The sequence below is a fragment of the Poecilia reticulata genome, chromosome 6, assembly GCF_904066995.2.
Source record: "Poecilia reticulata chromosome 6, P_reticulata-male-v2, whole genome shotgun sequence".
Classification (NCBI taxonomy): domain Eukaryota; kingdom Metazoa; phylum Chordata; class Actinopteri; order Cyprinodontiformes; family Poeciliidae; genus Poecilia; species Poecilia reticulata.
In genome coordinates, this window is record NC_088835.1 from 9,126,036 (window position 1) to 9,142,285 (window position 16,250).

Genomic DNA, 16,250 nt, shown 5'->3' on the forward strand with positions numbered 1-16,250 from the left:
TGCGAAATGTGTTTGTGCTCAAGACCTTTGAGTGGAAACGTTGCAGAGCTACATTTATCTGTGGCTACAGCTGCAAGTGTTTTGGGGGTTTTGTCTCTACCAGTTCACAGTTTTGCCTGTCCTTTGTGAGCGCAGTCAGGTCGAACACAGAGCATCGTGATTTTGAACCCTTCCCTCAGATTCTCTATTTTTGATTCCGCTCTGGACTTTAACTAGGCCAATCTGGCACATGAATATGCCTTTGATCTAAACCATTCATCATAGCTCTTTTCAAATTGTATTAGTAAAAACAAATTTTAAACAATTTGATATTTTCCTTTTGCTTCGCAGTGATATTGTGTTGGTCTACATCCCATAGATTCTAAAGCTGCGGCACTCGTGTTGGCAGCATGTTGGAGTGACTCAGTTAGTTAGTTTGCTTTGATTTGCTCTTTTTGTAGACTTTTTTTTCAGCATTATTATTTTTATGCTTCAAGTATTGCATGTTTGGACGCTTTTACTTTTTGACTTTCAGCCAGTTATTACGACACATAACAAAGGCAGTAAGGTTTTGTTTGTTTCGTTTTTTCACAACTGAAAGCATGATTAGTGTCTCAAAGGCTCCAATAATATCTGAACCACAAACTAAACGCAGAGGGTGAAAGATGGTCAAACCAGCTCTTCCGTTCATCAAAATGAGCAGGAATCTCATCCTCAACTCCAAAATCTTTCTAACCTTACAGCCAGACAGAGATTTATAGGGGAGCGGCAAAAGCAAATAAGGTGGATTAGAAGCGTTTGGCAACAGCTGACGGTGTCACCTGGAACGTTAATGTGGTATTTCATGTCTGCAGCCCAGATATCATGAGACTGAGATAGCTCAACAGTCTTCAGTCAGAGGCCTCTTCAGATTCGTTGCAAGGCTGACTGCTACTGGAGATCCGTTATTCCCGCAGCATCACCAACCACAATGAATCGTCGAAGTTACTTGGATGATATGAGTTATGACAACATTTAATTTTCCTTTTGGGATAAATAAAATATTTTGAAGTGAATTAAAATACCAATCAAACAGATGAAAGTTTGTGGCTGGGACGCGACAAAATGCAGGAAGCCTCAAGTGGCGCGGATGCCTCTGCAAGGCACCGCAGCGACATAACCGACATCCGATACTGTTGACGTTTTACGTCCCTGTCGTCCGTATAACTGATGCCTAAAACTTCCACCGGCTTTGAAAAGGGCCAACTTCTGGACACAACCGCAACACATTTTTACAAAGCTCTCCAAACCATCTCCAGATGTTTACTAATCTCTAGAATCGTTAGTCACGAACACAGAAGGTCTCTGCTCTGCCACTGACGAGGAGACAATTTCCATGTGTGCAAGCATGCTCCAGGACACGGCGAAGAGAGACAAAAGAGACATTCTGGAGGCCGTTAGAGAAAAGAGGATTTATAGTAACAATCATCTATTTTTTCAAAGCACTTTTCAGGACACTTGAAAACCTCATTTTCCTTTTTCATCAAATACAAATTGTTAAATTATTATGGCTTCATCTGCATTCGATGAGTACTTCTAAAAATGTTATTGAAATAATATGGCATCATACAAATAAAAAGTTTGAAAATTTGATTTGAGTGAAAACATAATATTTAAGCACACGACTGGCAACAGGAAGTTCTATTTCTTTAACTGTAAAAGGCCATGGAAATATCTATAGTGGGCATAATTTGGCTCGCGGGCCTTGACTTTGACACATATGCGCAGTACAATAATAAAGATGAAAAACCACAACAACAGGAGTGGCGACAAGCAATCGGATAAATATTACATTTAACACAAAAATAAAAATCTTAAAGGGACAACGAACGTGTTAAAATAACCAAGCAGGGAACAAAGATCACCCTGCAACTGATGAGCAACAAGTGGGTGTCAGTGGCCCCAGCCCGCCCCTCACGGTGCCATTAGACGCTCCAGTCACGCTGCGAGCTGCGACTTCCCAGCTCCATCACATCCACTTTTTTTTCCTTTTCCTCCACACACTCGGTCCTTTCTTTTTAAAAGAAGCGCTGCGGCTTATCCACACATCCCCGAAGGAACAAACACTCTCGTAGGATCGGTTACTATCGGGCACTTTCTCTCTCTCTCTCTCTCTCTTTTTTAAAAATTTTTATTGTTTTTTTTTTTTTTTTAATTTTGTGAAACACTCCTCTGTAACCCTCCTGTGGCTGATATTCGAGTTCCCCCAATGGCTCTGCGTGTGGCGCTGCTCTGCTCTCTGTTCGGGCTTCTCCTCGGACAAGGTAAAGTCACCTTTGTGGAGGAGGCTGTGCGCGTGCGAGGACTTTTAATTAGATCGGGGATAAAAATGCACGAGATTATTATTAGCGCTGGTGTGTAAAAATATATGTATTAGAGCGCTGCACGGGAAGAGTTAGAAGGTATTTAGAGACAGAAGCAGATGAAACAGAGTGGGGACTTGAGGAAGTGATGGTTGTGTCTAGGGGCTAGTCGGGGCTTGTGATGAAAAGCTGGGCGCTTCAAAGTAAAGTAGATCTCCATGGAAAACCCCTGTTTTACTACCTTGATGTAACCATGGTACAGAAAACTCTCCTGGCAGCTAACCAGCGTTAGCACCTTTGGTTTAAATCATAGCCTACCTGATTTATAAAAGGTGTGAATTGCAGTTCCTTCTGCCATGCAAGTCAAAGGCAATGTGTGTGTTTGATGTTACATGTGAATGCTAAGTTAGTATCTTACTAGAACAGGGGTGTTGATAGGATTTAAACACCAGGGGCGGAGCTGAGGTGAGCCCCCCAAAAAGTTAATCAAACCTTAAAATAGCAGCTTGGATTTGTTAAACATCTGTTTATCACAATTGTCTTGTATAAAACTGATGACACAGAGTGACACTTTTCTGAGTTGTTTTACATTGAAATTAAATTTCAGAATAGAATGGAAATGTCTTTTACTGTCCCACAATGGGGAAGATGCTAAATGCATCAGTAATGTTTTCTTAGCTAATTCCTCTGTGTCCCTCCACCTACACTGGGACCAAGTTTGCCTTCCTGATTAGCTTATCTAGCTGCTTCCTCTCAGCAGTAGATAAGCCGATGCTCCAACAAACTACACCACAGATGATAGCCAGCGCTATCACAGACTCTACCTGCTAAGATTATCCTTGGCAGATGCTCTTTACTGAGCCTTCCTGTAAAGAAGGCTCAGACTCTTTAAGGAAAAATTCAAAAGTATATCTAACTACCTGCTGGCTTCAGCCTCTCTAGCTCATGGTTACATGACACCTTTTCACTGCAGTTACTATTATCATTAATGACTGAATATATATTCTGAACTAACCTTTTAAGAGAATTTATTATAAAGATTCATCGATCAGAAATGTGCGGCCCACTTCTGATTTCCAGTTATTGTAAATCTGTTTTGGCCTCTTTGAGAATGAACAGAGGTTGAAAGCTCAAAATGATAAACCAAGACAACCACTCTGGAATATGTTCAGCCTTCCTGTTATCTGCTTCAAGTCCTGCTCTCTCTCACTTTCTGGCAACTTTAGCGAACCACCGACATGTCTTCTCATGTTGAAAGTACAGCTTAGTTTTAAAATATGTTCGTGCATCTCTGATCGTCCTCTGACTTCACTACACTGATATTGAAAATAACAGAGCCGTCCTCCGTACTGCAGAGTGTCGTCTCTGTTGTATTTTTTAGTTTCTGATTAGTTTTATTATTTGCGGATAATTATTTTTCAGGATGTGTTTTTTAACACAGTGGCCCCCACCTTTGACCTCTGCTCTGCTTGCTGTAGATGTTTCCTTGCTTGAACAATATGGCTGAAAAACGTGTCACGATACCAGTTGATATCGATAATTATTGATTTGTTTTTTATTTATTGTAAATATTTGAGACACTGACACTGGTGGCAGGACCTTTCATGTTTTACCCACAGTTTTCACTTTACACTGTTGTTTTTATTTATTTTTATTTTTAAGCAGCTAAGAAACACAGCGGGGAAATCTTAAACTGCTGCTGTGCAAGTTACTCAACAGGTTGTTGCTAGGCAACCAAAGAGTGAGCGAGTCAGTTGATGCCACCATCTTTACTTATCCGGCTGTGACAGGTTGAGCTGCTAAAGCTTTTCCTCTGCCTACATCTCCCAGAATGCCTTGTTGCTCTGGATCAGAGTTAATTGAAGTTACTGAATGTTCTATCAGGCGTTTTATCTATCGATATCGACCACATATATATCACGATATATATTGTTATTGATCTATTGCTGAGCCCTACTTGAACATACCTGATTTAAATAAACTGATAATGAACAAGTTTGGACAAAATATAAATATAATACTTATTATACTGTTACGGTTGTCTGGGGGGTGATTCTAAACATCTTAAGGAAGATTCAGCTCCTTTGTGACTGGACCAGTGATGCTGTAAGTTGGGGTCCCACTGAGGAGCATAGGATGATCTCAAGAAATTGAATCATGTTTAAAGTTTATTATGAGAATCTTAATTATTAACACAAATAACATACAGTTGTATGAAATGTATAAACGTACTGTAATTAGGTTTTGGGGTTGTTTATGCTGCTTTTCTATGTCTCAGTTAACTTAACCAGTGATAGTTTAACAAGTAATTGTTGGTTATTTTGTGGAGAAGAGGAAACTTAAAAGTTTCAAATCACAACCGCAGTCTGGTGACGGGCGTGATTATCCCCTGACACACACAACAGGAGCAGCAAATGGGTTGATTTCTAAGCTTTTACTCAAAAAGACGTCAATAGCTTGACATTACTTTGGACAGTCACTCTTACGCTATTATTTTGGAAGTGAGCTATTGAGCGCGTGAGTGCTGACCATCAATCTTCTCTCTGTGCAAGACTTTTATGATCATCCAGGCAAAACAGAAAGCTCCCATTAAAAGCCCTTTGAGTGCGGCTTGGAAAGCGATCCGGTCCTCTGTTGCAATCCGGTTCCAGACAAGCTACTCTGCCTGGGCGGAGCTCCACCAGTGGGCTCGCTGGACTGTGTTTACATGAGGCGTCTAGACTCAGGCAAGCCACGTGCTGCTCCGCATGGACAGAATGGCCCTCGCTACCAGCAGCTTCGTCCAAAATGGAAACGAGCCCCTCTCCTGACAGACCATGAGAAACAGAGAAACCAGTCGCAGGACATCTGAGTCAGTTGGAGTAGAGATGGGTTACCTATGATGCCAGGCGGCTGTGTTTGCATGTGATGTTTCAGTTTAGCTTGGGTGTGATGGAATAGCTTAGCAAAAATCTGTTAAAGGAAGAAAACTCGTGAAATATTTCTTTAATATGTAAATGTACTCTAGTCTCTAATTTCACCACAACTCAGATCCACTACATTATCTTCAATAGCATTTTAAAAGGCCAACATTTCCATTAACCTGCTTTACTTTAAGTATTACCCTGCTAGCTTAATCGTCTGAAATGTGACCGCAAATCTCAAAGACCTTAAAAAAGCACTGCGAAGATGACATTTCACCAATGAATACAGAGTATATTTATAATTTATTTATCTGCATAAATCCAAAACAATGTGATTCTGTTTCTGTACGTCCAAAGATACGTCCTCAGTTCTAGTAGCTTGTTAATTAGCCTCCTTTGCCTCTTTAAGTTCAAAAGTCACCGATTGAACATTGAACCTCCTGTATGGAGAAGCGAAACCAGTGTTTTTGTGGAACGGTCCGGTTGGATGAAATCGAGTTTGTTATTATTATTATTATTATTATTAATAATAATAATAATAATAATAATAATAATAATAATAATAATAATAATCAAGGAGTAGAGGTAATCACTTGTAATCTGAGGTTTTGCTACATGTTTCTCTGGTCATCTAAAAAATACAAACCCTCTGATATTTTGAATATCAGAGAATAACATATTACCAAACATATGTTATTCTTTGAATCAGTCAGAAAATAAGAAATAACACACATTCTGTATACATTTTCTTTCTACTCAGTGTAAATGTTACAGCAAATAGGCTCAAATATATACGTACACTCCCATAAATATACTCTAATAACTTAAGCCAAGGGTTGCAAGATTATGGCAAACATTACAAAACACGGTTATTTTTGTCAATACTGGGATAATGATTATTTAGAAAGATCCTTCAAGTGCAGGAAAATAGCCCCGTCACCACTCTGCATGACTGCTCTGTCACATCTTCATTCTTGCAGCTACAAATTTTAATTAAGCATGAATGTGTCGGTTTCGGAGCAGAATTTTTTTATTGGGTCAGCACCCTCTCAGTCATTGACATTGTAAAACTTACATTCTAAGCAAATTTATTTTATCTGAAGATAAACGTAATGGCCCTGACAGTTGAAAGATTAACATAATTTTGTATTTAAGAAAATAAAATAAAAGGACAACGCAGACACACATCAAAATGAGTTTTATGATAGACACTGTAGGCTAAAAGTAGGCTTTTGGGAAGCACTGACCTAAACTATTCCTAAAATTAGGGGATGTTGATAGTCAGGTCCAAATAAAAAATAAAACGAGCTCCAACATTTTTAGTAAAAAAGACAATAATGATTATTTAAAAACATAACTTATTCCAGGAAAACTTAGCAAGTGACTCCAAGTTAAGCCTCGCTTGGCTCCAGTAAGCATGTCATAAAAATTTTATTTAGTTGTTTTTAAAAATCTGTGGGTTTTTTTAAGAATCAATCTTCTCTCGAAAAAGATTTCAAAATCCAAAGATCCATGCCTACGATGACTGCATGTAAACATCTTACCGGCTCTGGACTACATTTGTCCATCTTCAGTCTATTTGTCGTTATAACTGCCATTACTTGTACCTCCGTAAAACTGTTTGCATTTAGTGGTTGTTGTACACTTCCTTCTGCTCTTGCGGAAGAAGACAAACAACGCTGTAAAACCAGGTGGTGCCGGTCCAGACACTTGTCCTCCCAGCTCAATCTCTCACTATCTAAACTTGCTTGCTCCTGCCAGGCCTCTTTCGGCAGCCAAGACAACCCCCAGACAAAAGCAGCCACACAGCGTATTTCCCAATCACTCCTCAAAAAACCACAGCCAAGGTTCTGTTACCAAGACTCAATAAAAACCCATCTCAGACTTAGTTGTTTTCATCCCCCTTTTTTGCCGTCTTGGGAGTCGTTTTTTTTTTAAAAAAACAGCATAGCACACTAATCCTGATTCCAGCCATAGGCAAAATTCTTCTTCTGAAGAAGAAGTCTATCTGCCAAAGTTTTTTTTAATTTTTTTTTTTTACGTTTGGCAGTTCACACAAACCACAGGCAAGTGAATGTACTTGACGTGATTGCGACGGTTGATTGTTTACAGAGCTGAGGCATTCCACATTCTCTAATCCACATGAATCAGCAGCCAGATCACCACAAAACTGGTCGCGCTCCAGTCGAAAGCCTCTTTTGTGTCTGCAACAACATATTTATCATCCCTCTGCCTCAGACAAAAAAAAAGTCCTAATGACTGTAAAAGATGTTGCAGTTCATCAATCTTACCAAGGATATTAAAGTAGAAGGATGAAGTCTTCTTTTATTTGGAGTAGACAGACAAATATGATCATCAAGACTCAATTAGGAGTAACTGCGTCACAGTGAGTTTAGGAGTGAACTGAACCATTCGGAAAAAGTATAAATTGTGACTACTTTCTGATGGTGATAGATGTCCCCATGTTGTATGTTGCCAGAGTCAGAGTTCCAGTTTTCCTGGTATAGTTTTGCCTAGTTAATATTCTATCAGTGGTAGACCACAGCCAGAGCAATTTCAATTAGAAGAACGGCAGAAGAAATTAGCACAGGGGAGTCCTGCATGTTTCAGTTCTCTCTCTGCTGGTAATAACAACCTTCTCAGCAGGTCAATGTTCTTCTTAGACCTTCTAATGAGCCATTATTTGATCCAGGTGCGTTAAACCAGGGAGAGAACTGAAACATGCAGGATGCCGGCCCTCGAGGACCCACTTTGGGGACGACTGGTTTAAACTCTTCTACAAACGTTAAGAACGGGTCAATCTCTGGTGCTCAATGGATTCCAGTGTTGTACCATGATAGGACGACTGCTGAAGCACAAAAACAAGAAGTTACCAACTTTCTTGAGTCAGTAAGTTTATGTGTCCTTTATATTATAACATTATAACATATAACATACATATAACATAATTGAGAGGAGCTTAAGGGACTACAGTAGGCTTGCATGGGTTAGGTTCACCCAAACCCTTTACATTAACACTTAATTTCAACGTATCAGTCTTGTAAAGTATGCTACTGCTAGACTCCAAACCAATGAAAATGTGTTCTTGGAGTGGCAAATGGAGTGGAATGCCTTGCTGTCTGGAAAGCCGATGGACAAGTCTTAGTTTGGTGATTGCCAACCAAACAGCGCTTTTACCCCATGGCATTGTGTGGGGCTGTTTTTTCAGGAATGGGGTTTTAGTTGTAGCAAAATAAACTCTCAGAGCCTCAGCATGCCAAGACATTTTGGACAATGATATGCTCTGTAGGAACTGTTTTGGAATGAGACTTTCACTTTCTGCTTGGCCTGGCTCCGACTTACTTAAATTCTGTCCTACAAAAACATAATACTGGCTGTTCTCTTCGCTTCAACTACATTTTCCTTTTGTTTGCTCTGAGCGTTCTGACAGAAAAGGGGAAACAAATATTCAGTGTTATGGCTCCTGCATCATCTCCAGTCTGAACTCAAGATTTCGGATCTTATTTCTGAGTTCTAACTTCAGTCCATCCAGTCCAACATCAGCGTCTGATCTTGTGAATGCCCTTCTGAAAGGATGACCAGAAGTTTCCAAAAAGAAAAAGCCAATGTCATATTAAAGTAGTGAATCCATCCCGAACCCAGCATCCCCACCCGGTAGACATAAGGTTCCTGTCTTTGTATGGAAAATTTGACAACTCTTCTGCATCAACATATGTCACGTTTTTCCTAAAATTGTTTGGTAAAGTGCAACATAGTTTCAAGAAGTTCTTAAAGCCGCCTACCACAAAGTCCTCACAAAGCACCTTTCATAATTTGCAAGGTGCTGCACAGTGTGTTAGTCATTCACACCTTGCTTCTTCGGAAAGCTTGAGCTGAACCCACTCAAGTCAAACTACTACCAAAAAGGTGGACTGATGGATTTTCACCCTTGGTACGCATATTATTTTGTTGTTGTTGTTTTCCCAGGAGAAAAGCACACCGCAGTAGATGACTGCTGTAAAAACGGCCAGAAGCATGCGAACGATAACAATGACTGTGCATCCCTCCCCCTCATTTCCTCTTCAATGACTTGCAGGTAAGGAGGCGCTCATTCTGTTCCAGTGACTCAGTTCTTGTTAATCCAGCGGGGTCGGGAAAACCTTCACCTCTTTTGCCACAGAGTTTCACTTTCCGTCAGCACTTGGATCTCGGCCTGTGCTGGGAAGTTTCTCTTGCTCCTAATTCAAAACATCTTTACCTTACTCCCGTAAATCTCCGAACACATTATTCACTTCATATGAGAGCAGGAAACACTAATAGTGATGGGATAATAACAGGTCTCCCTGTAATCCTAGAAGGTGTTCTACTGCAGGTTGAAGGTCCCCAAGGGCCAGAGACCTCTGCCCGCGAACACAAATGGTAAATGCGTTTCCCATAGCCAGTGTGACTTATCTTACATTCCTCAAAATTATAGTGCGAGTGGAAAATCGGAAACAGGGAGGCATTAGCGGCGCAGGAGTGTGTGCCTGGAGGTGGAGACGATCGGGCTTATGGTCACAGAAGGTTAAGACGAGGGCTTGTTTCAAACCAAATGAATACCTCGGAGGTGAAACATGATATTAAAGAAGAAAAGCAAAGAAATGGTATCGGAAATAAGGTTCGAAAGGATATTAGGAGAACAGCTGCAGCCCTTGATGGGTTTTGTAGAAACGGAGTATGGCTTGATGTAAATTAGAAACAATGCGGTTTCTTATTGGGGGAAAGTAGTGGCGAGCTCCCGTTTCTGTTCCTCCACTGCAGCCGCTTAAAAATCAGGAAACTCTCAGAGATATCAGGAAACACTCGGACATCCTGATATCTCAGAAACGCTCATAACTGAGGAAACTCTCAGATATGATCTTACACGCATCCGAAAAGCATGTAAGATCACACTGGGTCACCAAGTCCCCACCGACTTCACGTGCAGAAAAAGTAATACGAAACTTCTACCTGGTGCTTGTGCGTCCATCTTTTTTAGAGTTTATACTTTCCTTCTTATGAAACAGCGATGAGAAAGATCCAGCAAGATTTGTCTGTTAATTCTTCTGTGAGGCAACTCAGGTCAACATAACGAAATCTAATCTGAGTTCAAACTGTTTTTCATTGTTTGTAGAAACTCTTGAAAATATTGCTTTTGATGGTAATTACAACATCCGTATGAACTGACTGAGTTTTTGCAGTTTTCTAAGATGACGTCACTGATGTCTTAATAGTTGCCAATTCATGCGATGCTGCTGATGCAATGAAACAGCATTTCCCAGCAACCGTTAGTCACCTAAGCAGTGGCCAGACCTCCCTTTTTCTGACAGGAATCGGCAGGTTTATTATATACGAGCGGCTTTCTCTAATGATAGGATTCTTATTTGTAGTGCAGAAGTTAGTCATACGTCTTGAACTTTTTCTGCATTTTGTCTGCGTCAAAGCGTTTTATCGAGATTTTATGTGCTAGAGACGAACCGCGTAATAGTGCGCGGGAAGATTGTGTACGACGACCTCATACACACAGCCAGTCCCAGAATGTAATAAAAATTCAGATTATGGCATATTCATGTGTATGAATGGCCTAGTCAAAGTGCAGACTTAAATTCAACAGAGTAAGGCAAGACTTGAGAACTATTTTCTGAATCTAACTGGACTGAGCTTCAGCTTTCTTGAGAAAAAAATGTTCCTTCTCTAGATTAGATGCTACAAGCTTTTTATCTGTTTTATTTTATTGTTTTTTATGGTTTTTAATGTTTTACATGTTGTGCACTGGGGTACTTTTAATCATGTCATATATCCAAGTCAAGTTTTCTGTCTAACAAGTTAGCTGACTCACTAACTGGCTGATTGATTGACTGATTTTTAAATTTTTTTTTTGGAAAGTCTTGATCCATGGGGACGAACAGATTTCTTTTTTTTTTTTTTTAAATAAACCTCTACATCCTTTGTCTTCCACTCCACAATTATGCACTTTGTGTTTGTCTGTTTAGTAGAAACACATTACAGTCTGTGGTTTTGCTGTTGTAAATCTGAAAAACAAAGTGTTGAGAATATTCCAACAACAAAAAACCACTGCTGATGGCAAATTATTCACTTGAGACCAAAAGATATGTTTTAACTTTTGAAACAACCATATAAAAACTGCTTGCTCTATAAAGTTTGTTGACAGAATTGACTGTAAAAGTAAATCCCTGGGGTCCTGTGTATGCTTTTTTTGGGGGGTTTTCCTTCTGGCAGGATAGCGCAGGAGCAGTGCTGTGTGTCAGTGCTGGAGGACAACATGTGTTCCACCGGCATCAACGTGGCAAAAGACCAGGGAGTCTGCGATTCTCTGCTTGCCGGCACCTGCGAGACCAAGACAACAAAGGTGTGTTCGTATTGCATTACAAATTATACCTCATAATCCAGAGAATATTAGCACAGTGCAAATAAAACAAGAACGAGAATCTGTGGCAAGACTTGAAAACTGATGTTCACACATTCCGATTGATCTTAAGTGTAAGAATGGACAAAAAGCTCCGTAGACGTACAGAGCAGGTAGAGATATATCCCAAAATGCAGTGTGTTCTGATCCTTCATCTTCAATATTAGTTGGGGGTAGGTTTTGGTTTGCTACATGAAAGTCCAAATAAAATACATTGAGGTGTGAAAGTATAATGTGACAAAATGTGCAAAAGTTCAAGTAAACTCTGGAGTTGTGTTTTCTCTTGATGCTCCAGAGAAGCATAACTGCCCACAATGCACCTGTTTATTTCCCATTCATATTCTTGAGAAACTACTAAGGGTGCGCTTAGTTTTTCCAAGTTTCTGAATACGATTTTTTACTCACCTCACAGAGCGGCCCTCTCCGACAATTTACCAACTCAGCTCCTTCAGACTAGCCAGCAGCAATTAGCAAACATCTGGTGGAACTTAGGTGTAAACAGGTTAGCAGAGGAGCCATGTTGTGATGACTTCCTGAAGGTGGAGTGTGGGAGCGAGTAGGACTTTCTTAAAGAGTCAGAGGCTGGATTTCAAGGCTTTAAATTCCAAAGTCAAATTTCTTTTAAGACATGTTTGATTTTCACAGCATTTTTATAACGACTTACTTGATTGTGATATGAAATGTGCCAACAAAATACATAATATTGCCCCTTTAAGATTGGAATTAGTTTTCTTTCAATTCTCTGATTATGTATTTAGCTTATTTTTGTTATAAGCAGATATCAAACAAAAGACTTTACATTGAATGGTCTTTCTTTTTTTGTATCGTCTGCATGTGCAAGACGAGGCATGCTGCTCCAGGGAGGATCTGAGTTTGCTGCTGTCAGATGGATTATAAATTTAGATCTGACTCCAGATCTGTTCGCAGGCTCTCAGCCAACCACTGTTTAGCTCTTCTGCATTCGCCACCGCCACACTCAAACCCAAACTTACCCATTCTGTTGTCACAACATTTCACCCATCAACACATCTGGAGAGTAAAAGAAGAAAAAAATTCCTCTAAAGTGGGGGCGAGCAGGTTTGGACGTTTACTCCTCAGATGATTGTCAGTAGAATGACTTGTCTTTGCTTGATCGCCCGTGCGGTTCAGGCTTGCACCTAAAAAGCTCCCCAGATGTTGTGGATAACAGAGTGCGATCTGGGTAATAGGTAACGCTTTCTCCCCGCACCAATGTAATGAGATAATCTAAAGTCGGGTTTTTTACGCACAGTTTGTCACCTGCTTCACACCGAGACCAGATATAGACATTTTAGATCGACTTCAAGAATTAAGGCAATCCGAACTTGCTCACTTTTGAAGTGAGAATTGCATCGATGACACGCACACATAACACTGCCTGATGAATCTGTATTTCACCAACAGGCAATTGGCCAACAGTACAAAGTAATAAAAATTTGGTTGATTACATCTGTGTGGTAACAATGCCACACGGCTATAAATTTTGTGCGACTGGAAAGCCCTTTTAGTTCTTCTTGACTTGAAACAAGCTTGTGAAAAAAATGCGTTTGATAACTTAAGGGAACATTCATTGTCTAGACCCGGTTGTTGTTCTAGGGTCACTGGTGCTTATACCCAGAGGTCATTGGGTGAGACATCAGGACAGGTTGCTAGTCCGTCACAAGGCTTTACCTAAGGGAATACTCACGATTAAGGCAAATTTAAAGTAAACTGTTAACTTCTGGGGGTTTTTCTGGTTGCACTCTCTTCAGAAACTCTGGTCTGAACAGATTGAGCGATCACTCTTCTTCCTGACAGACTGTCACAGTGATAGACTGAGAACTCATCAACCAGAGGGGGATGATGTCATCTCATCATTGTCTTCTTGTTTTTCTTACCGACTTCCTGTCCAGGATGTTTGTCTTTCCGAAGCATGTCAGCTGGTGTATCTGTCCGTTTTGAGCTCTTCTATCTGGCCATCCGAAAGAGTTTAAACAAATTTAATCAAAGTCTAAACAGGCTGTTCCCGGGTCACACTTCAACAACCTCCAGTCTATCCCTTTCCTGTTTTCATTCCACTGCTTTCTTCTGATAATCTGTTTTTTTTTTCTTTTTTTTTTGGTAGAATTACGGGATAGACTTGTGAATAATTCTCTCTCTTTTTCTCTCTTTATTTTTGTGTTCCGTTTTGCACAGACCTGCTGCGACTGTTGTCTTCTGGGGAAAGAAGCTCAGGAGCTGAACATACCCTGCGACCACAACCTGTCCGTGGGCTACCAGTGCAGCCTGGTGTCCCGGGCCTGCTGCATGGACGGAGCCTCAGACAACCAGACAGCAGCACTGGGACAATCTGAATGTAGGTGCAAACTCTCGAATCATGCGATTGAAGGGTGAAAACAAACTAGGAGAAGGAAAACAAAAGAAAAAAAGAAGAATCTATACAAAATAGTCTGAGTGGTGACATTGTGCCACCTGGTGGACAAATATTCTCATTCTTTTGCAAGTGCAACAAAAGGGGAAAACATGTTAAGACTTTAGATTGTTTGTACTTTTTGTGACTTCAACATATGTAGATTTATTTTGCAGGTACTATACAATAGTGTTTTTGGGTTGCTTTTCCTTGAAGTTAACCCTTGCTAATATTAGAAGACAACAATTTTAAGGACAGAAATGAATACAAAAATTATTCTCTATACAAAGTGAACACTTTAAGATGACAAATCAAGCTTTTTGGGGGTTGTAACAATAATGTAAATTGTCACAAAAAAGGAATGACTGGCAAACCTTAGGTTATGAGTGTACATGCTTTCTGAAAGAATAATTTCATGCTTATCTCACTGGTAAATTAAAAGGATTATAAAAGCACAGATTGAAATTCTTATCCTGCATAGTAGCATGCTAGGAAATAAATAAAAATGGAATTAAGTTAAACTTATCTCACTGTGTTTCCTAAACATATTCCTTACAGCTGATTTAGAAAACAGTGCTGCTGATATTAGCATAGCAACATATTAAATTGTTGCATAAATGCAGATAAATTGATTTTCTTGTACCCACTGCAGGATTCAAAGACATGCATTAAAGTATCACTTACATAACGGAAGCAATGTGCAGAGAAATGTGGCTAGACGAGACCGAAACCGAATTTTCAGGCTTTCATTCCATATATTATACATGGTGGCAAACTAATACTGCATATTTAAAATATATTTGAAGTATATTAAATATATATTTTTAATATAATTCTGACAGAATTATTACACTCAAAATATAATAATTATATCAAAATATAATAATAAAGCTCTGAAATATGATATTTAAAAAGTATACTTTAAGTACACTTGAAGTTGTTCCAAAAAAGTACGTATAGTATACTAAAATATTCTATTAGTTGTAATTTAATACTCTTTAAATACTACGAAAGTATAATAAGCACAAAATTAGTTGTTCCAAAACAGTACAGTTTAAGTACATCGATAAAAGTATACTAAAGTATGTTAAAATTTAGTATACTAAGTCTACTTTTTTTTCACCTGGGCTCTGTGTGTCGTGCAGTACCCAACCAGGACGGCAGCGCTGGCGTAGCAGTGGGAGTTGATCCATGCAAAGGTAAAGGGTGTGAAAACCAAACGGATATGATTCCCTGTCTAGAGGCGATCAGGCTTCGAACCAATCCTTCCTGGTCTGCGTTGCTTCTCAGGAAAATGTGACCACGTCTGTGTCGGGATTGACTCCTGCGCCTGCATGAAGGGCTACAAACTCAAACCGGACGGGAGGAGCTGCGAGGGTAAATGACCCCGTCAATTAATGTTGAAAATGAAAACAGGAGGCGATCGGGGAGCACGGTCCTGTCAGGAAGCGACCTCATAAAGAGTTGCGTGTCCTCCTGGTTCCTCAGACATCAACGAGTGCCTACTTGGATCCAGCAACTGCCGGGGGGGAGAGCGTTGCATCAACACCGAGGGTTCGTTCCGCTGCATGAGAGAGGTCAGCTGCGGGACCGGCTACGAGCTCACCGAAAACAACGACTGCAAAGGTCGGCTGCATGCGTCCTCTTTCTTTGTTTGTTTTATCTTTTCTTTTTTTAGCTGGTGCTCATATGCGATGTGTAAGTTAGCGTTTCTGTTTTGACTGCGTCCAGACATAGATGAGTGTGAGACGGGGATCCACAACTGCGGTGAACAGTTCACGTGTCAAAACACCCAGGGGTCGTTCCGCTGCACCCCGAAGAACACCTGCGGCTCGGGCTTCATCCAGGACGCGCTCGGAAGCTGCATCGGTGAGATTGTTGTTTCGTGAAGGACTTTTTGTTTCTGCAGAGCTTTTGGATAGTACGACGGCGTATCGGGGCCAGAAAACAGAGAAAGTTTTAGATTAATCTGAGAAATTTTCTAGAAAAAACCCAGGACATTTCTGAGCACCAAAATTCAAATATTTGCGAGACAATCAGAGAAATTTTGAGATCGATCTCAGAAATTTCTAAAAGTTGAAATGTCCAATTTTTTCTATTTCTTTGGTGGAAATTTACTCCCTTTTTTGATATTTACAACGGCTCTGATACGCCGTCAGAGATAGAGGCCAAATGTTTCAAGGAAAGAAGAAAAA

General features: G+C 40.1%; 1 protein-coding gene across 2 annotated transcripts in view; it reads left to right on the plus strand.

The window, feature by feature from the left end:
• The first annotated feature begins 1,639 nt into the window (after positions 1–1,639).
• fbln1 (fibulin 1) overlaps positions 1,640–16,250 on the plus strand; it is a 42,869-nt gene continuing 28,258 nt past the window's right edge. Inside the window, exons 1-8 of one of the 2 annotated variants that reach the window (XM_008411136.3) lie at positions 1,640–2,282; positions 9,191–9,299; positions 11,462–11,591; positions 13,842–14,001; positions 15,201–15,254; positions 15,346–15,432; positions 15,544–15,681; positions 15,787–15,924. In XM_008411136.3, coding sequence (XP_008409358.1) covers positions 2,228–2,282; positions 9,191–9,299; positions 11,462–11,591; positions 13,842–14,001; positions 15,201–15,254; positions 15,346–15,432; positions 15,544–15,681; positions 15,787–15,924 — 871 coding nt within the window. In that variant the 5' untranslated portion in view covers positions 1,640–2,227. The remainder of the gene's footprint in view (positions 2,283–9,190; positions 9,300–11,461; positions 11,592–13,841; positions 14,002–15,200; positions 15,255–15,345; positions 15,433–15,543; positions 15,682–15,786; positions 15,925–16,250) is intronic. The other variant, XM_008411135.3, reaches the window with a different exon arrangement.